Source organism: Monocercomonoides exilis, assembly GCF_001643675.1.
Source record: "Monocercomonoides exilis strain PA203 chromosome Unknown scaffold11-1913109, whole genome shotgun sequence".
Taxonomy (NCBI): domain Eukaryota; phylum Preaxostyla; order Oxymonadida; family Polymastigidae; genus Monocercomonoides; species Monocercomonoides exilis.
Window position 1 is genome coordinate 1,799,238 of NW_027150556.1, and position 10,182 is coordinate 1,809,419.

Below are 10,182 nucleotides of genomic sequence, written 5' to 3' on the forward strand. Positions count from 1 at the left end.
ATATCATTTCTGATATTCCAAAAAATGAAACAGATCAGAAATACCCAATATAGATCACTTTGAGAAGGCTTCAATAATGCTTTTCATATGATGATTGATTTTGATATTTTTTCCCTTTTGTATTGTTGTCATTATTTTCTTTTTGTTGAAAAATCAAAATTCGGGCTTCATTCAAATTGCCAAAACAAGGCATCAAGCTTTTCAAATTCAAATTTGCAATGGCGTCTGTAATTCAGCAACAATGACATCTTTATTGAAATTACTTTCTCATTCTTCCTCGTATTATTCAAAATCTCATATTTCTGCCTTTCAATCGTGACCTTCACAAATTTTGGGGCATTTTTGATTCACAATCTTTTCCCAATGCAAGGTCAAATAAAATCAATGTGAAAAAAAGAAAGAAAACTACCTTTTTGCTGTTTGTTTCTTCCATTTCAGCCTATCTTCATTTTCTTTTTCTAAATATGTTCGCAAATGATTCAGCCACATTTTCTGCCATAATCTGAATGGTTTTGACTGAAAGTGTAAATCCAAACATGACCTTGCATGAGCAAGCTCACGAGTAATATTTTTTTTCTTTTTTGAAAACTCCTTTGGCAACGCTTCAGGCCATTCAATAATAAATACGAACCATTTCCTGCAATTCCAGTTTTGCTGTTGTCAAGTTTGTCTGCCTCTCTGAGAAAACAATAAAATAATACGCACAATCAGCGCTCATGGATCGATAGCCAAATAAACCTGATGATTTCAATTCAATTGGAATAAATAGAAAATGCCTATTTTTTCTTTGGCTTGATGCTCCTTTCACCAATTTGACTCCGCATTCTCGAATCCAAGCGAGTCCTCTTCCTTTGGCTTCTTCTGAAAAATCAGCAGCAATAATGTCACATGTACTGCTGATATTGGCAGAACATTGTTGAGGCAATCCAGAAAACCCTTTCAGCTGTGTGGTTTTTCTGCTTCATGCGCATAGAGCTCGAGTAATATAGCATGTTCACTTTTCTTGAAGACTTGACTGCAATCGAGCTCATCCAACAAGTCCAATGAAATTTGAAAGGAGCAGAGGCCCCAACAAATCCAAAACTGGCTGCTTCTGAAAAGCAAAATCCGAACAAATACGATCCGTCAGAGCGTATGCACTTTGGCCAGCAAAGAGAAATGCTGAATGCGAATAGAAGAAATCCATAAATCCTCAGCTGTAAAATGAAGAGATGTTTCTTTGGGCAAACTTGCTATTGAATCGGATAGAAGGCTTAGTGCTTTCTGTGGGCAATCAGTCGAAGTGAATTCATCGCTGAAGAGGAAGTGTGGAGAAACGGCAAGCAGAAAAATTGAAGAAGCTTCAGCGCCAACAGTCGGTGAGCGAATGCACAGAAAAGAAAAAGCTGCCAGAGAATAAAACGCAATAGAAAGGCTGTTGCAGTGAATTGTCTCCAGCAGATTCGCAGAATGTTGGCTCGCAAAAAAAAAGGATTGAATCGCGGAAAATGAGAATGGTCAGAAACGTGAGAGTTTGTACAATGTTGACTCCAAGGGGATAAAAGGGCGGTATGCAGAAAAGCGAGAACAAGTCGCTCACAAAAGATATACAGCAAACAAAAAAGATTTTGGATGAACATTCGCGTTTTTCCATCTTATATCTCATTCGCATGCGCCCAATGAATTGTAGCGTACTTTCTAATGCAAAAAAAATGACAAAAATGTTGCTGTTAAATCTATCAGGAGTACAACTATCACAAAGAAACAAAGACAATGAAGAATAGAAATCAAAAAATAAAATAAAAATTCAGATATTTATATCTCTAAATGCAAAAAAGATAGGGCAAACATTTTGAGCAGCAAAGGCAGAGATGAATCGGAAAAATATTCTCTGCTTTGGAATGTGTTTAGTCGAAATTAAAGAATGTATCAAAGCTCACAGACGTTGCTTGGATTCTTCGCTCTCATATAAGATGCATCACAACAAATATAGATTCAAATAATATGCCAGATTGGAAAAGGCCAGTTCACGAAATGCGCACAGGACTCAAAACACAGATTCGATTGCTTGTTTCTTTTTTGAAAGCATGCGCAAGTTGAAAAAACACTGCAATAAAAAGAAGTGACTCTTCCATTATTATCTGCAAATGCATGGGGGTACATGTTATCCAAATCATCAGTTCCAGGATCGAAATCTATCACAGAAAAAAAAACTGCTTTTGCGTTGCCTCCCTGTTTTGAGAACAGGAAAATTACAATTGACCATGCAGATCATCGTGATTAGTTGCGGTAAAGTGATATAAAGAGTAGAATTATATGATAACGAATCGGAAAATGAGATTTTCCAATTATTGAAAAACTGGAATTTTTAATGGGAAAATGTTGAGCTTGTTATTCATATTTTCTTTATTATCTGTTATTAAATTATTTAAAAAATGAAAAGTGAAAATTTTTTTTGAAAAACAAAAGAAAAAGAAAGAAAAAAAGAAAAAGCGAAAAGATGAAAATTAAAAACAAAAATCGACTTTTTCCACAACGAAACAAAAGCCATGTGTTTCATCCAGCACAAATCCTGAAAGCCATTATTCCCTTATTCCTGTTCGCATCCTTCCTCAGATGCCATTTCTGCCTGTGCCTCGGAATCAAACAAAGACTCCGAGGAGGACAATGAAGTGGATGACGATGAGGAGGCAGATGAAGAGGCAGAGGCAGATCGTGCTGCATGTTCAGCCGCAGCGCTTGTCCCTTCTCTTTCTCCTGAACATCCTCCCCAATGTCTGCGGCGCATGAATGGGCATCCCATCTCTCTTCCTCTCCCTCGTCCTCTTCTTCCCCATCCCATTTCTGTGTCGCAATGGCGATGATGATGGTGGAAATGATGATGCTCTGGCTCAGCACTGCACTTGTGCATCCAATGCCCTCTGCAGCGTGCCTCTGGCTCTCCACACTTCCCCTTCATCATCCAGCGCCTGTTCTCTCCTCTGCAGCAGCCCCGGTGGAAATGGTGGCCATGGCTCATCCCGCACTTTTCTGCGTCTCCTGCTCCCGTTTCTGCCTTTCTTGCTGATTCGCTTCGGCACGGCTCGCATTTCCCCAGCTCTGAGCAGCCTCTGAGATTCCTCATCCTCTGCCACATCATTGCTCTCCGCATCCTTTCCATTCTTCTTCTGCAGCAGTGCCTTCTGTGTCTCTCAATGCATCTTTCGCCTCTTTTCCAACTTTTGTCACTTTCGCTCTCTGACTCTCCAAAACCCATTCGCTCCATCTTTGCTTCGTTGTATCGCTTCATCATCCATCTCTTTTCCCAAATTGCCCTTCGTCTTTCACATCGCTTCCGCTTCCACTCATCGCATGCGCACTCCGTCTGCTTGTCTTTCTGCTCTTCTGCTTCTTTCTGCTCTTTTTGAGCTGCAGCAACTTTCACAAACAGCTTCAAAGGCTTCTTATCGCCTCTCCAGGCCAGCCCCACTGCCAGCTCTTCTGTGCTCCCAACGCTGACAAAGTCCTGCTCCTCGTCAACGTATCCGACTGACAATTTCTCTGCCTCGCCAATCCCATACAGCCCTCGAACTTTGTTTTCAAGCGCCTCAAATGTCACTTGCTCCAGCGCAAAGCACCGGATCTCCATGGTCCTAACAAATACTGTCTTAATCATGTGTGTCATTTCTGCTTTTGCGAATTCTTGTTTCTTCGACAAATGCTCAAAATATTATGAAAACCATATCTTCCTCAAAACATCTTCAAAACAGCTCTTTCCCAGCATCACTCGGATCATTTTTGGAATCCACTAAAATACATTGTTTTGTGATTGATCTCGGTTAAAGACATTCCATCGCCAAAAAATCATTCCAAAATACTTTTCTTTCCTCGCTGTTCTTTTCGCGTCAAGTCCGATTCGATATATTCCCAATATTCAGTAAGACGCTTCATTTTACTGTGCAAATCATTCAAAAGAGTCGTGCTCAGGGCGTGTGTTAAACGAAAATCGCATTTACAAATATTTTCTCTCGATAACTTTATTAAGGGCAAAAATTCAAATAAAAAAGTGACAATTGAATATGGATTTTTTTCATGATTATTAAAATGTTAATTTTTAATATCACAAATAATACAAAAAAAATCCCGAATAATCCTATTTGATATTGAAAGCAAAAGATATTAACTTTGTTTTCCTCACAAAAATTGAAATTGAATGGATTAGCAAATTCTCTCAATCCTTTTCCTTGAAATATTTCAATAGAGTATTTTGTGAAGTTTGGTTAAAATATTTGTTTTCTCTAATTCATGCCCTAAATTATTTTGTGATATTTTTTCGTGTGACTTTTGAGCTTCTGTGCAAGTGTTTTGAAGTCAGTAATTGATGGACGATGCTGAACATGTATGTGAATATTTTATTATTTTGCGTTGCTGTTATTTATCTTGTGCTTGCCTTTGAACATCACAAATAATCTGATTTTTCAATTATTTTCTTTGTTGATTTGCTACGATGCATTTATGCTTGATTTTGCGATAACGCATGAACATTAGTCAAGCCGTGCAAGAGCTGCTTCATAAATTGCCCCAAGAGCAGCACGAGATTCTTGGCGAGCTTGGAGCGATTGCTTGGGAAGGTGTGAGTGCTCGAATGTTCGAAAATTAAACTGTGTGCCCATTGAAGATATTGGTGACAACGAAAGCCATTTGAACAATGTGAAGTTAATTCGCTACATCATGGAGTCGCTGGCGGCTTCTGCTGACGAATCAATAAAAGTTTGGTTGTTTTTTAATAATTTATATTTTCTTTTGTTGAACATGGCATATCACTTTTTTTGTTCGTTTGAAAGGTGAAAACGTTAATCCTCCTGATATTGATTGCGTATTCGCAAAGCAAAGATCGCATGCTGTTTCTTGTTCAAACAGCGCTCGCTTCCGTCCAAGATTTCATGTTGGTATGAATTGTGTTGGAAATGTTTTTTTATCATGGCTGTCGATGAGAAGTCAAGCAATTCAGACATTTCTCAAGAGACAATAAAAGGATTTGTGTTTGTGCATTATTTTGAGCCAGCAAAAAGCGAGTGATTCTTTTTCATTTGGTGTGTTTTAGGCACTTGATGGGTGCTGTCGCACAAAAACAGCAACAAATTGCTCCGATTCAGCAGAAGGCAGCAGGCATCCAAGGGGAAGGGAATGTGCTGCAGGGAAAGAGAGACGAGCAACAAGCAAAGACAAGAGCGTATTCGCTTCTTTTCAATCAGCCGATGAATGCAACAATCACATATGTTGCAGACGTGCTGAGCTCGCCCACGTCTCCTGATGACCTCAAGCTGGCAGCACTGGAGCTGGCTTCGTTTCTTGCGAAAAATGGAGCTCCTGCCGAGGTGCTGGCTTGTCTTGAGAAGAAAGTTGAGGCGATTGCGAGAAACAGCAGCGAAAGCGAAAAAATTCTGGAAAAGGCGACTTTTATTCTGGTGAGCCGCTTCAAAAGGAACATTGCAGAAAAAGAGCTGAATGGCACAGCCGGAGCTGTTAGCTGCAATGCAAAGGAACAAGAGGCGAAAAGCGATGAAAGCAATCCTCAATTGAATAAGCCAAGCATTGTCCATCATCAGTCGCATCCAAAGAATCAAAATAATCCCCAAGCAAAATTCACTCCAACTTCATCAAATCCGATTGTGCGCCCATCCTCCAAAGCAACAAAAACCTTCACGCATTTCTGCCCTGCTGCAGCAACCACTTCCTCTTTTATTCCTTTTTCACCTGAAAACACACAACCACAATCATCTTTGCATCATCCTCAAGGTTTGTTTTCTTCTTCACTCGCACCGCCATTGCCACAACCTCTTTGTTGCCAGCCGCACTCTTCTGATTCACTCGCAAAAGCCTGTCAAAATGGAACTGGCTCAAATGCACCGACAGTCGCCCCAAAGAAATGTGTGAGTCCAGATGCATCGCCAACTTTTGCTCCCTTTCCGCCACAAGAATATTCGATGCCTGCTCTTCGCACCAGCAACGAGACAAAAGACAAATCAGTGTTTCCTGTGCTGCCTGGAAGCAAAGTCGGTCATGTGCCGTTTTGTGGAGTTCCTGTTGTTCCTTCTTCTGGCTATTCGTCTTCTTTTTCGAATAGTCGCTCCCCTCTGCCAAATGAAAGCACTTTTGCTGTGAAGCCATTTTTCCCGGTTTATTCTCCTGCGCCTGCACCAACAGAGATGCTTCCGAAGCCAGTCGAGAAAAAAGTGAATGCAGCAAAGGCAGACCAGCACACTTCAAAAGCAAGCCATTTTGCGGAAGTTGATGAGCTGCTTTCCAACCTCAAGAGAAAACAGCACCAACACACGCCAAGCGCAGACAATGCTCCAAAGCAAACATTTGTGTTTTCAAAGGCTCCGTCCGATGTGAAAAAGAAAGCTGAAGAGAAGATTGAAGCCAAGCCTTCCTCGGCAAATCCACTTTTGAAGATTCCAGGGAACGCATTGATTGCATCGGGTGAAGGAGACATGGCCATGCAGATGTTGGGGGCGTGTCTGCTTGACTACCAGCAAGTTGGGCTTGACCGCTTTTATGCTCTGAAGCTGGGCATAGAAACAAACAGGCGGTGCGAATTGTGTGGGATGAGTGTGTCGCCAGGCAGAGCCAACGAGCACATTCAGCTGCACTCAGACGCCGATGACTTTGACGAGCCGCGCATTCGATGCCCCGTCTGCAGCAGAAACGTACCGAAAGCAGAGTACAAAAAACACTCTGCGTTCCATCATCCAACTGTCCGAGTCGTTGTTCAGTGAACTCTCAGAAAGAGAAATTGCTTTTCGTTCCTTGTTATTATATTTTGTGGATAGTTTCTTTTAGCTTAATTTTTGTGTTTTTTTCTTCCTTTTTCTTTTTTATTTCCAACTGAAGCAAGTATTTTTAAATATTCTCTTCAGTGAAATGATAGCGAAATATAATGGTATGAAATTATCCAGTTGCTTCGATTATATTGATAATAATTGTCTTTCAGAAAAAATAAATAAACTTGTTTTGTGACAAAGAAGTAATTTCTTTTTTCATAAAAATATTTCAAATGTCAAATTTTTTTCTCAACATATCTTGAGTGCGAACGGTTTTAATATTTTGAAAATACAAAAAGTTAAATTACAAGGAAACTCAATATTTGAGATGAGAACAGTTAAAACTGAAAAGCTAATGTTTATACTCTTGGACAAAAACTCTTTGAATTAAAAAAGAACTTTCAAAATGCTTTTGAAAATTGACAAATAAATAAAATGAAGTCTTTGAGGTTATTTTTTTTAAAAATGAAGATTTTTTACTCAAAAATTATATCACATAAATCAAATATTTCTATTTATGTGTGAAAAGAAATTTAACAAAAAAACGAGTTGGAAAAGTGTGAACTAAACAGTTTCAATGAAGGTGAAAATACAAACAATGAAGCTAAATGCAACTTTTGAATGGGTGTAAATCCTTATTTATGTGGAAATGGCAACAATTCTCATAAATAATTTTTGAATAGAAAAACAAAGCAAAAAAATTGACGGAAAAAAGAAACACAAAAAGTCTAACTCCATCTGATCATTTGCCATCTTGTCAAAAAAGAATTTAAAGAATCTGATAGAATAACCAAAAACAGAGAAATTTCTAAAGATGATTCAAAAATACACAAACTTTCTAATAAATAAAAAAACAAATAAAAATACTAGAACTACAAGTATGTTTATAAAATCTCAAAAACAAGATCTCTTCAAAGTTCGAAAATAACATTTCTTGAGGGTAAATCTGATTATAATTATTAAGGCAAAAATTTGCTGTAATGTTGATTAGCATTTCCATTTTGACTGTACAAGGGAACATTCTCTGCTGGTAGTTGGCGTGGTGCTTGCACAGTATGTGCAGCTTGAGGATACATAGGCGAGCGCAACGGCTGTTGGGGAACGGCATTTGTGTTCATGTTAGCTGGAAATGCCTGCTGTTGGTAATAAAGCGGAGGATATGGCTGTGGTCCAACTCTAGTCCCCATTTGAACTGGAGCAAATCCAGTTGCAGAATGTTCTTAAAAAAAAAAGAAAGAAAGAAAAAATTAATGATGAATATGATTTACTCACATAAAATTGAATGATAAGAAATGTTTGACAAACGTGTGTTTGAAAGAGGAGGAGAAAGAGAAGCCGGAGCGACTGGATTCGTCGGCGGAGCAGCGAAATAAGCCAAATTAAAGTTTTTGTTACTCTCTTTGAATTTGGCTCCCATTAAATAGCCAAGGCGATACGCAGAGTTCATGTAAACTTTTAATGAATTTGGTGCAAAAGGAGCATAGTCTCCTAATTGTTGGTGAGTAATCGACATTTCATTGTCCAACAAAAAGCATATAAACATGCTATGCGCAGAGAATGAGTAGGTATCAATGATTGTCTCCACAACAAATAAACATATCAAAAAGGACAAAATCATTGTTATCCACCACGTTGGCGAGGGACTCCAGCTGTTATACACAAACAGCGTGCCCAGCCAATCCGGGCGACAGGCAAACACAATTACAACTGCACAAATTAAGAGTATAAGCAGCTCGCTTAATGTAAATGCAAAGCTGATTGTTTTTGTAAACACGACAGAACTCAACAGATTTCTGAGCAACACAAAAAGAGACTGACGTGCAGAAGTCCAGAAGGGCTGGCCTTTTAAAGCAATTATAATATATGCCCGAGAAGTTACAAACTCAAAAATATCTTTAAAGCACGAAGAAATACATTCCAAGCATGCACATAATAATTGCAAAACTCCGTTAGAATTATGTCTTCCTGCAGATCGAGCAATTGATGCCACTGCGTTAACAATAGTGCTAAATGTAATTATTCCGCTTCCAAACGCAACAGATCCAAGGTGATATCGAATTATTCGCTTTATCGTACTCAGAATGGTGAATCGAGGCAGGTCCTTCTTTTTGTCCCTGGAAAAGTACCATGAGCCAATTGTGCCCCCAATTGTCATCTGATTCACTCCAAACAGGAACAGCTGAACCCACAAATACCAGCAAGATATCACTATAATGCATATAACCCCAAAAGGAGAAGCATCAAGCGTCCATGTTGTGTTCACTGGTCTTTGAGGAAATGTACTGATTAGTGAAAAGATCCCTATTAAAATCGCACCAAAAACAACTATTTCCACAAGTGAAAAGCAACAAGTAGTCAAAGGAAGGCACGGCATAGAACGAATTGCTTTTCCTGTCTCGGTGACTAACTGGCATGTCATCTCAATTCTATGCTTCATATTCTTTGCAGTACAAGAAAGTATAATTCCAAAAGTCAATATTGCCAAACTCCAAATTGTTCCAATATACACAAATCCACGACCTGTCACAATTCTTTTTGAAGAAATTATAATTGTAGTAACAAATGAAGCAACGCTGAGTCCAAAAACCAAAAATATAACAATAAAAATGCTTGCCCATATGCATTTTCTTGCGCAAAATGTCATAAATAGTATCCAAGCTGAGCATATTGCAATGGAGAAGCCTGTTGCTAAAATTAACACCCATTTTTCTTTAAAGTATGAAAAGTATGTTATAGGGTTATCACTTTTTGCAGCTGTTGCGTAATGTGCACCCATACAAATGTTATTTTCTGTGTGGAATGTTGAATTTTGGAAAGAAAAACATCTCCCTGAATCGGAATGGCAATCAAAAGGCGAATTCACAATTTTTGGATTTTCATTTTCGCAGATGCAATAATGTGTTGCATTCGGACAAAATGCAACACACCAAGGAAGTATATTTTTTGTTTCATTTGTGAAAAATAGGAAAGGCTTGTTTTTGTTGGGTCCTTTTTCTCTTCCGCAATTATTTCCACTTTATCCAATTTTTTATATTAATCATAATAAAGATGTTATTCGAAATAAAAAAAATCAATAAATCCAAACTCTCTATCAACTGGATATTTAAACTTCTCAAAGTCACAGCACACAACGCCGTAAATAAATGCTCCAACAGCCAAAATTGCAACAATACAAAATGCAGCAAGGCACCCGATATCATTACATTTTTGTCGCGTCAAAGTGAGATCAAGTCTGTTTTCTCTTATTGGCAATTTTGATTCTTTTTGTCCATAATCTACAGGAAAAATGTGACAAAAAAATAATAATTTGATTTGATTTTCAATAAATGCACGCCATTGTAAAGCATAGCCAAATGAAACATCTTTCAAAAAGTCTTAAAAACAAGATCAATTTGCA

At 38.4% G+C, this 10,182-nt stretch overlaps 3 protein-coding genes across 3 annotated transcripts; 1 reads left to right on the forward strand and 2 right to left on the reverse strand.

Annotated features, from left to right (window-relative positions):
- Positions 1-2,361: 2,361 nt before the first annotated feature.
- Positions 2,362-3,682, reverse strand: MONOS_225 (uncharacterized protein). Its single transcript, XM_067872160.1, has one exon. The coding sequence runs from the start codon at positions 3,641-3,643 to the stop codon at positions 2,570-2,572; it is 1,074 nt and encodes a 357-aa protein (XP_067731779.1). The 5' UTR covers positions 3,644-3,682; the 3' UTR covers positions 2,362-2,569.
- Positions 3,683-4,278: 596 nt separating this feature from the next.
- Positions 4,279-6,915, forward strand: MONOS_224 (uncharacterized protein). Its single transcript, XM_067872149.1, has 5 exons — positions 4,279-4,357; positions 4,507-4,589; positions 4,637-4,728; positions 4,803-5,000; positions 5,063-6,915. Exons 4-5 carry the CDS (start codon positions 4,939-4,941, stop codon positions 6,738-6,740), a joined length of 1,740 nt encoding a protein of 579 aa, XP_067731780.1. The 5' UTR covers positions 4,279-4,357; positions 4,507-4,589; positions 4,637-4,728; positions 4,803-4,938; the 3' UTR covers positions 6,741-6,915.
- Positions 6,916-7,028: 113 nt separating this feature from the next.
- MONOS_223 (putative Choline transporter-like protein 2) lies at positions 7,029-10,156 on the reverse strand. Its single transcript, XM_067872138.1, has 4 exons — positions 10,120-10,156; positions 9,871-10,060; positions 8,091-9,799; positions 7,029-8,004 (listed from the first exon to the last, which is right to left on the reverse strand). The coding sequence occupies exons 1-4, from the start codon at positions 10,145-10,147 to the stop codon at positions 7,745-7,747; spliced, it is 2,187 nt and encodes a 728-aa protein (XP_067731781.1). The 5' UTR covers positions 10,148-10,156; the 3' UTR covers positions 7,029-7,744.
- Between the last annotated feature and the right edge of the window lie 26 nt (positions 10,157-10,182).

Excerpts from the sequence above, each read along its gene's own strand:
- MONOS_225 (XM_067872160.1), bottom strand. The coding sequence starts at position 3,643 with ATGACACACATGATTAAGACAGTATTTGTTAGGACCATGGAGATCCGG.
- MONOS_223 (XM_067872138.1), bottom strand. The coding sequence starts at position 10,147 with ATGTTTCATTTGGCTATGCTTTACAATG. Across the intron at positions 9,800-9,870 it reads AAATATCCAGTTGATAGAGA|TGGAAATAATTGCGGAAGAG; the intron begins GTTTGGATTTAT and ends AATTGGATAAAG. Across the intron at positions 8,005-8,090 it reads TCCTCCTCTTTCAAACACAC|AACATTCTGCAACTGGATTT; the intron begins GTTTGTCAAACA and ends TTTTTTTTTAAG.
- MONOS_224 (XM_067872149.1), top strand. The coding sequence starts at position 4,939 with ATGGCTGTCGATGAGAAGTCAAGCAATTCAGACATTTCTCAAGAGACA. Across the intron at positions 5,001-5,062 it reads GAGACAATAAAAGGATTTGT|GCACTTGATGGGTGCTGTCG; the intron begins GTTTGTGCATTA and ends GGTGTGTTTTAG.